Source organism: Sinocyclocheilus anshuiensis, unplaced genomic scaffold (assembly GCF_001515605.1).
Source record: "Sinocyclocheilus anshuiensis isolate Anshui unplaced genomic scaffold, SAMN03320099.WGS_v1.1 scaffold63, whole genome shotgun sequence".
Lineage (NCBI taxonomy): Eukaryota > Metazoa > Chordata > Actinopteri > Cypriniformes > Cyprinidae > Sinocyclocheilus > Sinocyclocheilus anshuiensis.
Genome location: NW_015552625.1, coordinates 5,152,806 through 5,168,285, shown reverse-complemented (window position 1 = coordinate 5,168,285; position 15,480 = coordinate 5,152,806). Strand labels below are relative to the sequence as shown.

The following is a 15,480-nucleotide window of genomic DNA, read 5'->3' as shown; positions in this document are numbered from 1 at the left end:
TATTGCTACAAATATTCCATGTGACTAACGACTGGTTTTGTGGTCCAGAGTCACATTTTTTGTGTATATGCACCATTGTAATACTGTTCTTTGTACCTTGAATTAGCTTTTAAAATACCATGAATATGGTTATCATTGAATACAAAAAAAAATCCCATAGATGAGGATCAAAATGATTTAAAATTATGAATTAAAATGATTTAATTTAGGACAAAACAAGAATTAAAAAGCCAAAAGAAATAAAAATCAAGATATTTTAATTCACTCCCTCAAATCCTGCATGAATAATTTGCCTAATTTTATAAAATCATAATTAATAAAAAAATAAAACTCCAATAATAGCCTAATCCAAGAATCCATGAATGTATAAAATAGTAAAACTCCATGGAAGTTTTTTATAATGAATACGTTTAAAATATTTGATAGTGTACAAATTATTATTTTTTTAATCATTAACCTTTAATCCTTCCTTAATCCAAGTTATTCAAGATTTTAGTCATCCTAAAACCACAGGCCTGCCATGCTATACATCAAATGTCCAAAGAAATTTGATACCCTCTTTGTACCATAGCTCGGACAGAGTTGTATTTGAACTCATTTGTATTCAAGGCCCAATGGTGAAGTCACTTACTTTTCACAAATTTCCCCTTTTGCTGTTCAAATTTGCCATTGTCTAGGTTTCACTGTACCATCCATTAGGCTTTTTGCATTTCATCTCATTTACCTTTAATTTCCAAAGAAGTACGTAAAATGCGTCTGGATAATCCCTTTATAATTCTCCTTCTTGGCAATTTGTAAATTGTAATTTTTTAAAAACGTTCATATTTTTTGCATTTTGTAGTTATTTAGTGCTGTCATCCAGCGCTGACGGTGGCGCTCGCCTCATTATTGCGCTTTAATTCGCCTTTTAATCCGCACGGGAAGAAGAGGCTAACAACAAGCTCACGGACATCTTGTCAGCACAGACAAACTGAAAGAGAAGTATACACACATCAGCATTACAGTCACCGACAGGGTCAGGGCCTGGGCCTGTCTGTATTCACGCGTTTGATTGCCTTATCAGTTTTTTTAGACGTTGAATGTAACATAATTTTTTGACATCCTGACATTTTTAATGTTACTTTTGATCTAGGCAGCTGGCTAGCTCTCAGGTTAGCCCACATATTGAGAAAGAGAGCGAGATCTAGTGCGCTAGTTATTCAGGAGCCACTACACCCAGTGGGAAGATGGCGCTTAAACGAATCCATAAGGTAAGTGGGAAATTATATCGAGTATAAATATATCAGCCAGCCATATTATAAACCAGTGTATCATTTAATATTTAAGTCATCTATCAGCGTGTCGGCGTATTGCTTATGTATGCTTATTCCTGATACAAGCGAAGAATGATTTTTTGTGTTTATTAATAAGGAAATCAAACCTGTCGTTTTTTTTATATTATTATTATTTTATTTTCCATAAGTCTGTGTATACAATTTTAACGCGCCATTGTCAGCCAGTGTGAATTATGGTCTTGACAGCTAATAATCATTTACGTGAGACAGTCTCGATGTCATAGGTGGCACTATAAAATGTTTAGATTATAAATTATAAATCTCACATCGATATTTAATTCATAACAAATTATTACTGTAGTATTGGCACTTTGCCTCGTGGTGTGGGCAGTAAATTCTTACCATAGTTAGTCTTATGAAATGAAACGAAACAAAAACTAAAATAGTCTTTTAGTTAATTATTTTTAAAGTCCATATTAATGTGATCATTCCTAAACGTTTTGACGTCGAGGTCCCTTTTTACTACTTCTCTTTTAGTTGACCTTTAGGGGCTGCAAGGTTCAATTTGGGATCCCAAATAGTTTTGTATCCATATTATGAAGTAAACTTCTCAGTGAGTTGCGAAGTCCCAGCCTGTCTGTAGTTGTGCAATGGAAACGTTCTAGATTGCTGGCAGTTTTCTACCCCCCTGTCATGAAATACCCCCAGGTGTCTTCCCACTCAACAGACATGTTGAAATAAAAATAAACGTAGTGCTCCTAAAGTAGGGAGCGCAGACGGACATGCCTGTGGGCTTCAGGTTGTGTTCCAGCTCTTCTCCCTCATGACCCCTCTGGAACTATAAATACACTGTGCTGCTACACATTCAATCTGCTGGTTTCATCTTGCTGTCACCATAGTGATAAAAGTGCAAAGCGCCATTATTGACCCTTCGTTATGGAGAGTCTGTGTCTTTTCAGTAGTTCTGTGTGCTTGTGTTTCACGAAACTCATTCTGGCTCTTCCCTGTAGGAACTGAATGATTTGGCGCGTGATCCTCCTGCACAGTGTTCTGCTGGTCCAGTGGGGGATGATGGTGAGATCACAGACTTTGCATACAGTGGTGTGAAAAAGTGTTGGCCCCCTTCCTGATTTCTTATTTTTTTGCATGTTTGTCACACTTTAATGTTTCAGATCATCAAACAAATTTAAATATTAGTAAACACTCATCTATGCAGAATTGTTGTAATTCAGCCACATTGGAGGGTTTTCGAGCATGAACCGCCTTTTTAAGGTCATGTCACAGCATCTCAATAGGATTCAGGTCAGGACTTTGACTAGGCCACTCCAAAGTCTTCATTTTGTTTTTCTTCAGCCATTCAGAGGTGGACTTGCTGGTGTATTTTTTTTGTTTAGTTTTTTTGTTTTGTTTTTGTTTTGACGTGACATGTGGCCAAGTATGGTGACCCATACTTTTTAACAGGGGGGCAAACACTTCTTCACACAGGGCCATGTAGTTTTGGATTTTGTTTTCCCTTAATAATAAAAACCTTCATTTAAAAACTGCATGTTGTGTTTACTTGTGTTATCTTTGACTAATATTTAAATTTGTTTGATGATCTGAAACATTAAAGTGTGACAAACATGCAAAAAAAAAAGAAATCAGGAAGGGGGCCAACACTTTTTCACACCACTGTATATTGTGTGGTGTTTACGGCTGAATGTATTTACTGTAAACTGATGCTGTACATGCAATCTCTCCTGCAGTGTTCCACTGGCAGGCAACAATCATGGGGCCGGTGAGTACAATAAAACACTGCTGCAGAAGCATGTTACTGAATAGTATAATACTGACGTAAAATGTACGAACTGTGTTGTTGGGAAAAGTCTTTTATGCTTGCAAAAGGCTGCATTAATTTTATCAATTTGAAATATTATTTCAATTTAAACCAACTGTATTTTAAAATATTTTAAATGTAATTTATTCCTGTGATAGTGAAGCTGAATTTTCAGCAGCCATTACTCCATCCTTCAAAAATCATTCTTATAAGCCAATTATTATTAATGTTATGCTGCTCAATATTTTTTTGTGGAAACCATTTTTTAAGGATTCTCTGATGAATAAAAAGTTTAGAAAACAGCATTTTTTTGAAATTGAAATCTTTTGTAACATTATTAATGTCTTTATCACTTTTTAAAATGAAAATCTTACTGACCTCAAACAGTAGTGTAAATGTGCTAAAAATATTTTTCCCTTTTTTATTTAAAAATAGAATGAAAGTCCATATCAGGGTGGTGTTTTTTTCCTAACCATACACTTCCCAACAGATTACCCCTTTAAACCACCAAAGGTAAGAACTTCAAAAACAAAACAAACAAAAAAAAAACACCTGTTTGACTGTAGGTGTGTATAACATTTGTTTTCTTTGTGTTAGGTTGCATTTACTACAAGAATCTACCATCCCAACATAAACAGTAATGGCAGCATCTGTCTGGATATCCTCAGGTCCCAGTGGTCTCCTGCACTTACTATTTCTAAAGGTACACACTATAATAGGTGTTCCTTTATTAGAAAATGGTTAGAAACAATTAGTCCTAACAATGGAAACACATTAGGCCTATACTAAATACTTAAGCTAGCCTCCAGTCGATTAATTTGATTGGACAAGCAACGTGATATTTTGTATAATTGAATTCCCTGTGCTGTATGTCAATGACATGGTGTATGTGTCTACATCTCTGTAGTTCTCCTGTCCATCTGCTCACTCTTATGTGACCCCAATCCAGACGACCCTCTTGTGCCAGAGATTGCCCGAATCTATAAAACAGACACAGAGAAGTAAGTACAGACTGAAGCGCAATTATTATATTCTCTTACACACATGCGCAACATCTGGTATAGATGTTGTTATTTTTAAATTATACATGGTTTGCTATTTTTAACATTATTTTAAAATATTTTTACATTTTTGCTTTGTCAGTTTTTCTTTATTGTATTTTATCTTTCACTTATGTTTCATTTGAACTTACTACAATTTTTTTTTAATCTTTAAATCTCTTTTGCAAGACCATAAAAATCATTGCTTATGCTTGATAAGTGAAAGCAATTATATATATATTATTTATTTTTTATTTTTTTTGCTAGAGAAGCCAGTTACATTTACATTGTAAGTCTGATCCAAAAAGATTATTTGAATGCAGTCAGCACTAATTACAGTCGTTTTATCACAGATAATATCAATATCTGTTGTAAAAAATAAAAAATAAAATATGTAATAAATAAGGGCACCTTATGTCATGCTCTGTCAGGTATAATAGAATGGCAAAGGAATGGACAGAGAAATATGCCATGCTGTAGGTGAAAGTCAACTCTGCATTGTGAACATTAGAGGTACTGTAGAGAGAGTGAAGCACTGCAAACTGTTGCTTCCGGTGTGGTGCAGCATGAGCGTGTGGCCACAGCAGGTGTGCATCACTAATACATGCTATCATGTCTCTTCTGAAATTACTGAGAAAAAAAAGCACAGAATGTTTTCAAGTGAAAAGTCAGATATGCTTTTATCTTTCTCAAACGCTGCAGTGTCTTGTGATTTGATAGGGTTTATTTAGTCCTGCATTAAACCTCGCAGCAAGCATGGCCAGCCATAAAGTCTTACAGCAGCATGACATTTGTTTGTTTGTTTGTTTTTTTAAGTAGGTGAAAAATGTTAGAGCTGTAAATTGTAATGGCTGAGCACTTTTGGTTTGTGTGAGCTAGTTATAGCACTGCATGAGAAAGCATCAGGATGCTAGTAGAAAAATATATTATACATTAAGGCAAGATGCTACATGCTAAACATTTTTCCTTTAAGATTTTGGGTTATTTGGCTTTTCATAATGTGTTCAGACTAGTGGAAAGAAACCTACACTTTTAAGTGTTTATTTTATCGTACTTTATTTGCATCTGTAGATTTTAATTACAATATATATATCTTTAAAGGCAGTTTTCTCAGAATTAGAACTTAACACTTTACAGTTTTATTCCTATTCAGGGATTCTACAGAGGGGTTTTGTCATACTATTCACCTGATTTTATACAAGTAGTTATTCCTAAAATATTGTGATTTTTTTTTCTGGCTGCTAACAGTGTTTTCCTGATTTACCTGGTTTTATCCAATGTTCAGATTTCTGTTCAGGAAATGTATGTAAATAAGTGCATATTTAGTTAGATAATTTGATTATTTAAATATGAAATTTCAGAAAAGTGTAATACAGGTTGATGTTTTTTTTTGCAATTCTTAATGTAATCAATCAACTATGGTGATGTGTATTTGTTGTTTTCCTATTCATCTGGGGTGTCTTGCCTTAAATCTTCAAGTAAAAATGTTTATGAACATGATAAACTGAAGTACATCATTAATAAAGGAGAAATTACATAGTAACTGGAATCATCAGAAAGGTTCGAACCTGAACTGCATTTTGGCTGCACGAAGAGTCACTTGATTTCAAATGTCTAATGTTTTTCTGTCCTCTTTGCAGATACAACAGAATAGCGCGGGAATGGACTCAGAAATATGCCATGTGATGTTGGCTGGACACATTTAGACACTGTTTGTTCTCTCATGTTTTGGACACTGTTGCAAGACCATATTTCTCCATCTGTCTCTTATGGAGGCACAATCCCATTAAATTTCTGCTCAAACAGGAATGCAGGCCTGCTCCTGGCCTTTCCACACTACAAAGTCTTGAAATGGACCTCGCCAGTCTGACGGAAGTTCCTCCACTCTCAGCTCTGCCTGTCTTTGATCTTTACCAATCAACTCCTCTCACTCCACAACACGACATGCCTGTATGACCAGAGTGTGTTCTCTCTGAGCCGCTCAGAGGGAGAATGTCTTTAGGTTGTTCTGCTTTTTTGGGGCCTTACTCCTGGAATGCATGCAAACGCAGGAGAAAAGGTCAGATGTTGTACATCAGTGGGAGATTGGGACTGATTCCTATATCCTGTTTGATTGATTGTAAAGATTTGCAAAATTCTCATCAGCTCTTGGCCCAACTTTTCACAGCCGTGACACTGAGATACAACTTAATCGATTGGCTTAAATATTTAAAGTCCCGCTACTTTTTCCTTTCAATAAAGATGTATAACTCATACTATGTGTTTGTGTTTTTCTATTTGAATTTAACTGTCTGTATTCAAATTAACATAGACTGTTTTTCACATATATTGAATATGGAAAGTGATTATGGTTTATCACTTGAAATGACCATTTAAGTCGATCATGAATCATTTAGAATGAATCATCTGATTATTAGTGTACTCGATAAGGTTTGGTAAGGACAAATTAATATTTATCTTGAGAATTTTGTATTGTAAGATACAAAACAGTTGAGATTCCTTTAATAATTCAGCAAGTGATGATAATTCAGACATAAAATGTTTTCTAATTACACATGGTCTTAAATTAAATTTTAAACCGCATTTCTAGTGGTGTTTTGTTATTGAATGAATTGTTGTTTTTTTAACAAATCTTGTGAATCATTTCCGTTCACTTCGACTGACAGACTCATAACCCAGTTAACCCAAAAATGAAAATGTAGTCATCATTTACTTACCCTCATGTCGTTCCAAACCTATTTCTTGCTTATGTTAAACAAAAAAGATAGTGATTATTTTGAAAAACCAAACAGTTGTTGGTCCCCATTGACTTCCACAGTATTTCACAGGAAAGAAATACTATAGACGTAAATGGGGACCATCAACTGTTTGATAACCAGCATTCTTCAAAATATCTTTTTTTGTGTTCAACATAAGAAAGAAATTCATACAGGTTTGGGACGACATGAGGGTGAGTAAATGATGACCAAATTTTCATTTTTGGGCGAATTAACGATATCCCTTTAAAGCGCGTGAATGCTTTCCTGCGTTCAAATATATGAAAATCCACTTGTATAGAAATAACTGAACAAATCAGTGAATTAATGTTTTAGCGAGTAATTCAAAAGATTCTAGTTGCGAGGATTAGGTAGCAGTGCAGGCATAATAAAAGCCCTTCTAAAATAATTTCACTTCTCGAATAGCTAACATTAGTTGTTTTCGCTACAACATTTAATTATATTTAATTTTCAAGCATTGTTAAAATTCTGTCTTTAAAATTGTAACATTATTTTTGAAGAATATTTGACAACCGCATACCCTTAACGCCACCGGATGTATTTGCTTCCACGTGAGAGATCAGCTGATCGCTTGTGCTTTTGATTTGAACCGGGAAGTGCAGCAGAAAACGTTAGGGCGGTGTGTGTTTATGGCTTCACGTCCCGTGATTCAACTATATAATACAGAAATGACTTTGGTAGTATTAAGTCTGCCATGATCAATAAACATGAATCGTGTGGTATGGTCTTTTGCATGCTTTTACCTTTTAGAGGTCCCTTTTCTTGACAGCGCACTCGCGTCTGAAGTGAAGAGACCCAGTCTGGGAGTTGATATTATCTCTCTGAACGAGAAATGGCAGCTGATGAACTCAAACTCATCTGTTTCTCTCAGTGCGGAGGTACCAGGCTGTGTTCATACTACTCTGCAGCGTCAGGGATTCATTTCGGTATAAACACATTTTCTGAAGTCAGTATTAACAGTCCAAACACTGAAATTAGTGTTCCTAAAAACTTTATTCTGTGTCAACAGGATCCATATTATAGGTTTAATGACCTTGCCTACAGATGGATTTCACTTGACAACTGGACTTACACTACATCATTCTCAGTACCTACTCATGTTAGGTGAGTCAGTCCAACTAAACCTACCCTCTGATTTGTACCGTACATCTAGAGCTAGAATGTCAAGGATATGATTTATGATATGATAACAATAGTGTGACAGTACCACAGAATGAATACAATGTGCTCTTTACAGAGGAAAAGGAAAAGCCGTCCTAGTGTTTGAAGGAGTGGACACAGTCTCTACAATTTCTCTGAATGGAGTCACCATCGGAAAGACAGACAACATGTTCCGCAGATATGTAAATTAATAACTGTTTCATATACAAGTACAAGTTTTATTGAATTGTGCTTTATATGTATGTTTACAGACTCTTACAGACTCTTATATGTATGTTTACAGACTCTTACAGACTTAGCATAATAATAAAAATAATGGTTGTCCTTAAAAAGGACTTTTTTAATGAAAGCATAATATTTTTTATTCTTGAGGATTTTGAAGTCACTGGATTGCTGAAGGATGAAGAGAATGTTCTCCAGGTGTGGATTATGTCAGCTGTGACATATGCGTCTCAGAGGAGTCATGCCCACACTGAATACAGGGTACCGCCTGATTGTCCTCCTCCTGTACAGAAAGGAGAGTGTCATGTTAACTTTATCAGAAAGGTACAAACATTGTAACACTCACAAACCCTAAATGTTTATTAGAGTATATGGCGATATACCTCTTTTTTTTTGTTTTTGTTGAAGTACTGAGGTTAAATAAATATGTATCCAATATGTATTTAATATACTAAAAAACTTTATTGTTATTGATTTCCTAATCGAGTTTTTGGTCTCTTGGTGTTTTCAGGCTCAAAGCTCATTTAGCTGGGACTGGGGCCCATCTTTCCCCACTCTGGGCATCTGGAAGGAAGTTCGTCTGGAAGTCTTCAACTCTTCAAGGGTTCTCAGTTATACCACAAGTCCAAAATATGGTACACACGCATATTTGCATATGAAGGAGAAGGGGTTTTAGACATAAATAGCAAAACCCTCTTTCTTCCGTATTCTTGTCCATGTTTTTCTGTCTTTCTCTGTATCCAGACTCTGAACATTCAAGCTGGAATGTTGAAGTGGAATTGTTCTTTGACGTTTTTGTTGCATCTAAGGGTCTTGTCCATCTGTCCATACCATTACTGCAGTCAGAGGCAGAATTTCAACTGTCTCTTACACCTGGGCAGAGTAAAAAGTCCTTTGTCTTACAGCTCAATCAGGTGAGATCAGGTCTAGTTTGCTTCATTATGACCACTCCGTGTCATTTTAACATACATTTCAGAGGAAATATCACATTTATCACTGTTATTTTAGTATCATTGAGATGTTGGGGATACTATTATCGTTTTTAATTAATATTTAAAATTAGTTTTATTTTTATATTTTCTGTTTTCATTTTTAGTTTTTATTATAGTTTAATTAGTAATTTTGTTGTGTTTTGGACATTTTTATATATATATATTTTTAAATATGTCTTACAGAGTTTTTATTCATTTTTATTTCAGTTTTAGTTATTTTAATAAAGTTTTTAAAAATATTTTATTTCATTTAATGCTTATTTTATTTCAAATAATGAAAATATTTTTATGATTTTAGTTTTAGTTAACAATAACCTTGATATATATGATGATAACAAATGTGTTCACTTTAAGAGTGTCAGTTTGTGGTGGCCGTTTGGACATGGAGAGCAGTTTCTATATTACCTGACTATAGATGTCAACTTGGAGGGTGGAGAGACATTTAATGCAGACCGAATGGTAATGTCTCTCTCTGTTTATTTTATTTTATTTATTTATTTTCTCAATCGGCATCGTTTCACTCTTGTGTTGTGGTTTTCCGTTTTAGGTTGCTTTCCGCACAGTGGAGTTGGTCCAGGAGCCTATACCCTCCTCCCCTGGCCTCAGCTTCTACTTCCGGATCAATGGGAAACCGATTTTCCTGAAGGGGTCAAACTGGATTCCTGTTCATGCCTTTCAGGACCAGGTGACCACTGACATGTGAGTAGATTTACAGCCTAAAACAGCCTAGTTCAATGGCCAGACTGAATTCTGTTTAAGGTGAAATCACTTTGAAGCTTTAGTCATCTTGTTATTTTCTGCATTGGCATTGCAGGATCACAATCCTGCTCCGGTCTGCACAGAAGGCTAATATGAATACTTTAAGAGTGTGGGGTGGTGGAGTGTATGAGCAAGACATCTTCTACAGCCTGTGTGATATGTATGGAATCATGGTAAGCTTATTATAAGACATGTTCCACCTGTGACATGCTTTAAATGAAAACTGATTTGATTATTTGTTTGCTCTTATGTCAGATTTGGCAGGACTTCATGTTTGCCTGTGCATTGTACCCTACAGAAAAGGATTTTATACAGACAGTGAGGGAAGAGGTCACTCATCAGGTTTGCATACATTGTACTCTCATATGTTATGTTCACCTCAAATAAATGACAAATAAAAAGGTTAATAACATATTAGAGTGTTAAGAAACGTTTAAATGGAATGATTCTAAAATGTAATGTGGTGAGTGTATATTTTAATAGAACAATTATATATGTTTTCCCATATATTTTGGATACAGTGAGTGTACATTCCTTAATCATTATTTTAAAGCAATAGTTAACCCAAAAATGAAAATTGTCATCATTTACTCACCCTCATGTCGTTCCAAACCTATATGAGTTTCTTTCTTATGTTAAATACAAAAGAAGATACTTTACTAAAGTATTTTAGTACAAATATCATGTATTACCACTATTAAGAATTGTTGTTAATTGAAATAAAATGGAAACATATATATATACTGTATATTAGTGCTGTCAAACGATTAACCGCGATTAATCGCATCCAAAATAAAAGTTTTTGTTTACATAATGTCTGTGTCTACTGTGTATATTTATTATGTATATATAAATACACACATATACATATATATATTTTGAAAATATTTACATGTATATATTTATATTCATGTAATTTATATTATATATAAATATATTTGATATATAAACATAATATATTTCTCTTAAATATATAGGTGCATGTGTGTGTATTTATATATACATAATAAATATACACAGTACACACACATATATCATGTAAACAAAAACTTATTTTGGAGGCGATTAATCGCAATTAATCGTTTGACAGCACTAATATATATGTGTGTGTGTGTATATATATATATATATTATATGAAAAAAATACAATTAAAACAATTAAATGATAATTAGAAATGTTGTTTGGCAACAAAAAAATAGAATAAGTTTTTTTAGTAAGTACTCAAATTGAATTAAAATAAATTAAAGCTCAATATAAATCTAAAAAACAAAAACTAATAGAAATGACAAAACTCCATAACAAAATTACTAAAGCTTAAACTAAAATTTAAATAAAAAAATAAAAGCTAATCAAAAATATGAAGTACTATGATAATATAAATAATTCTAATAACACTGCTGCAAGGGTCACTTTTTTAACTATTATTAAGAGAAGCGGTTTTAATAAGAACTGCACCCCAAAATATTTCAAAATTAATTTTAATTCAAAAATTATAAGAAGTGTATTCAAGCCATTGTATGTGTGAATTGCATTTTTAATGTATCTTTTCAATAAATGACACATCTAGGAGAAAGAAAATGAGCATTATTGACCCACCGGTTATTATTTACAATTATATGGACATTTTTTTCAGGTCCGACGGTTGAAATCTCACCCCTCTGTGGTCATCTGGAGTGGGAACAATGAGAATGAAGCTGCCATAGCAACTGACTGGTTCAACATATCTGTTGCTGCGCGACCACTGTACGTGAAAGACTATGTCAATCTATATGTTGAGAACATCAGAGACATCGTTCTGCAGGTGAGACTGAGATACACACACACAATAACATTAAAGTACCATCTTAAGCCTTTACCAAATGATGCTGTGCTTTAATTCAGGAGGACAGCACCCGTCCTTTTCTAGTGTCCAGCCCAACCAATGGGGTTGAGTCTGAGAAGGAAGGCTGGGTGGCTAAAGACCCCTATGACCCCCACTATGGAGACACCCACTACTACAGCTATTACAAGGATTGCTGGGACTGGACTGCTTTCCCTCGCACACGCTTTGCTTCTGAGTATGGCTTCCAGTCCTGGCCTTCATTGTCCACACTTAGTAAGGTACTAACTAGACTTAATACAAATCTGTCTGCTTTTTCAGATTTGACAGTCGCAGTGTGGAACACCTAATACTAGTTTATGTTCCGATCCCAATGAAACTGTACTCTTTTTAGGTACACTTAAATGGCCTTTTATTTCATTAATATTTCATTATTTGCAAGCACATTTTTTAATAAAAATATAATATAGATTTGAAGTACACTACAAGTGCACATTTAATACAGTTAAGCATGCTTCTTTTTCAAAGGCGAATGTAACATCATCAAACACTCTTGTTTTTCCAACTTCAACCAGGTTTCAGTGTCTTCAGACTGGGATTTCAGCAGCAATTTCTCAGCTCATCGGCAGCATCATGAAGATGGCAATCAGCAGATGCTAAAGCAAGCAGAACTTCATTATATTCTCCCTAACAGCACAGACCCGGTGCAGAAATATAGAGACACTATTTACATCACTCAGGTGAACACATCACCTTTAAGCTGTAACATCACAGAAAGAAATACACATACATTTTAAAATATACTAAAATAGATAAGTTATTTTAAATAGTAATAATATTTCACAATATTGCTGTTTTTACTGTATTTTTGTCCAAATAAATGCAGCCTTTGTGAGCATAAGAGATAAAAAAAAAAAACTTGCCAACCCCAAACTTTTGAGAAGTAGTGTATATCTCAAATGTGTTCCAGGACATTAGTAATGTGCCCAATATGACACACTTTGGTTTGAACAGGTGATGCAGGCACAGTGTGTGAAGATCCAAACAGAATTCTACCGCCGCAGCCGCAGTGACATCGTTGAGGGCAAAGGTCATACGATGGGCACCCTTTACTGGCAGCTCAATGACATTTGGCAGGGTCCCTCCTGGTCCTCTGTAGGTAAATGAATCATGCACATGACTATGTTTTTCATTTTTTTAAATGCCGCAGCCGCAGTGACATCGTTGAGGGCAAAGGTCATACGATGGGCACCCTTTACTGGCAGCTCAATGACATTTGGCAGGGGCCCTCCTGGTCCTCTGTAGGTAAATGAATCATGCACATGACTATGTTTTTCATTTTTTTTAATTTAATTTGTCATTTATATGTGCACATGAGCATGCAAAGTCAAAGTATGCTTGTTGACTGGGAAATCTCTTGTACATTCAGAGTTTGGTGGTAAATGGAAAATGCTACACTACTGGGCTACAGATTTTTATGCTCCTATACTCTCAGCGGGGGTTGAGGATAAAGGAGACCTGCTGATCTATGGTGTCTCTGACAGCCACTCTGAGAAGCACAATGTCAAAGCTAAGGTAAGATGGTAGTGCTTTGTAACATTGACTGTTGTTTTTTGGTTATTATATAATGATCAGAGAATGTTAAAATCGTTTAACGTTTTAATTTAGAATATTAATGCAAATTTTAAGAGAGAGAATTAAAGAAATAGTTTTCCCAAAAATGAAGATTTGCTGAAAATGTATTTACCCTCAGTCCATCCAGGATGTAGTTGAGTTTGTTTCTTCATCAGATTTGGAGAAATGTAGCATTACATCACTTGCTGACTAGTGGATCTTCTGCAATGAATGGGTGCCGTCAGAAAGAGAGTCCAAACAGCTGATAAAAACATCACAATAATCTACTCCAGTCAATCAATTAACATCTTGTGAAGTGAAAAGCTGCTTGTTTTTAATAAACCCATCATTAAGGTGTTTTTAAACCGTTGCTTCCAGCTTAAATACGCTTAAATAGGAGTCCTCTTTCCATAATATTGCTTTCTTCAGTGAAAAAGTTGTCTTGTCTGAATCAGGAGAGGAATATGCACAAATTATGCACTGTTTACAATCAGCAGTCCAAAACAATTCTAAACAAATATGTCTGACTTTGATGTGAGAGGACAGCAGTGAATGAATGGCCTTTTTCACTGCACAAAGTGTCATATTGATTATGGACTTGTATTTTGGCCAGAAGCTGTGCTTTAAAGTTAAAGTGCCCTAATGATGGATTTATTACAAACACACAACTTTTTAATTCACAATATGTTAATTGATGGACTGAAGTGTTATCAGCTGTTTGGACTTTCGTTTTGACGGCACCCATTCACTGCAGAGGATCCTTTGGTGAGCAAGTGATGTAATGCTACATTTCTCCCAATCTGCTCAGATGAATAAACAAACTCCTCTACATCTTTGATGGCCTGAGAGTGAGTATATTTTCAGCTAATTTAAATTTTGGGGCAAACTATTTATTTAATTAATGTCTCTAAATTAGACAAAAACAGCATGTTCCTAATTCTTTGTTTTGGACAGACCTCATATAGTACCACAAGACTTTCCGGTGCTATAGCGTAAACGTTTTCATTTTGTGTTTACTTGCATTAGTTTATTTATGAATTTTGACCAGAATTTGTCATATTATACTCATGTTCACAGGTCAAATTACACAGCTGGAGCAGCTTTAACGCTGTCTGTTCTTTAGAGTCCAACGTGACTAAAATAAAAGCAGGAGGAAGCACCCTTGTGTTTCAGCACTCTATATCTGCTCTGCTGATGCAATGTGGAAACTGCACACGGCGCTCATGCATAGTTGCTTTTCATCTCAGTAGTCCGGAAGGTCAATTGATCAGCCCTCACAATCACATGTTCCTCAGCTCTCCTCGATATGCAGAGGGTTTGCAGAAACCCAACATCACGGTAAGAACCATACATTCACACACTCATCATTTACAAACACACCCACCCACCTTAGATAATTCACTCATTTACTACATTCCTAAAATGTGTTTCTTCACAAACAGAGATGTTACTGAATGCAAAGAGCTTGTCCTTAAGAAATTGAATCCCTCAACTGACTGACAGGTTTATTTTATTTGTATATTGCAGTTTACGGTAAAGGACACTGGAATTGTGCAGAACTTTTTCGTGACTCTGCACTGCTCCTTTCCTGCTGTGTATGTTTGGCTGGATGTTGACAATATTCCTGGTCACTTTGATGTCAATGGCTTCCTGATGCTGTCTAAAAAGTCCACAGTTATTTTTGGAGCATGGAGACCCACCACTGCTGAAGAAATCACTGCAAATCTTCATATCACGTCTCTCAGGGATGTCTACTGAATTTATATGCTTGTCAAGTTGTCTGACTGAGAGCTTCTTTAAAATCAACTATACAAAGCAAATGAATAAAAGATTGTGGGACACTGCGTCCTCAGGGCGACCCTGTTAATTATTAGACTACTTTTTTTATATACATATTAAAATATTATTTTTCTAACCATATAAAAACAAAGTGCATAGTCCATTGTTGTCAAATACTTGAATCAATTGAATTTTTTTTTTTACAATAATATAAAATATTTAATCT

At 35.0% G+C, this 15,480-nt stretch overlaps 2 protein-coding genes across 9 annotated transcripts; both read left to right on the top strand.

Moving 5' to 3' along the window:
• The first annotated feature begins 890 nt into the window (after positions 1-890).
• Positions 891-6,376, top strand: ube2d3 (ubiquitin-conjugating enzyme E2D 3). 4 transcript variants are annotated; one of them, XM_016457888.1, is made up of 9 exons: positions 891-981; positions 1,133-1,250; positions 2,285-2,348; positions 3,020-3,051; positions 3,526-3,603; positions 3,688-3,793; positions 3,998-4,091; positions 4,562-4,643; positions 5,771-6,376. In XM_016457888.1, exons 2-8 carry the CDS (start codon positions 1,227-1,229, stop codon positions 4,608-4,610), a joined length of 447 nt encoding a protein of 148 aa, XP_016313374.1. In that variant the 5' UTR covers positions 891-981; positions 1,133-1,226; the 3' UTR covers positions 4,611-4,643; positions 5,771-6,376. The 4 variants fall into 4 exon arrangements, with proteins under 4 accessions (XP_016313374.1, XP_016313371.1, XP_016313373.1 ...); XM_016457887.1 differs by having other exon boundaries at positions 912-1,015; XM_016457885.1 differs by having other exon boundaries at positions 911-1,250.
• A 1,085-nt stretch (positions 6,377-7,461) lies between these two features.
• manba (mannosidase, beta A, lysosomal) lies at positions 7,462-15,403 on the top strand. Of its 5 annotated transcripts, XM_016457945.1 has the most exons (19): positions 7,462-7,526; positions 7,658-7,833; positions 7,917-8,011; positions 8,145-8,250; positions 8,441-8,614; positions 8,802-8,925; positions 9,035-9,204; positions 9,637-9,741; positions 9,830-9,981; positions 10,097-10,214; positions 10,297-10,383; positions 11,676-11,843; positions 11,924-12,142; positions 12,437-12,601; positions 12,876-12,935; positions 13,082-13,166; positions 13,291-13,436; positions 14,553-14,813; positions 15,003-15,403. In XM_016457945.1, the coding sequence occupies exons 2-19, from the start codon at positions 7,750-7,752 to the stop codon at positions 15,231-15,233; spliced, it is 2,550 nt and encodes an 849-aa protein (XP_016313431.1). In that variant the 5' UTR covers positions 7,462-7,526; positions 7,658-7,749; the 3' UTR covers positions 15,234-15,403. The 5 variants fall into 5 exon arrangements, with proteins under 5 accessions (XP_016313431.1, XP_016313427.1, XP_016313428.1 ...); XM_016457941.1 differs by having other exon boundaries at positions 7,476-7,833; XM_016457942.1 differs by having other exon boundaries at positions 7,476-7,833; positions 12,876-12,951; positions 13,098-13,166.
• Positions 15,404-15,480: the final 77 nt, after the last annotated feature.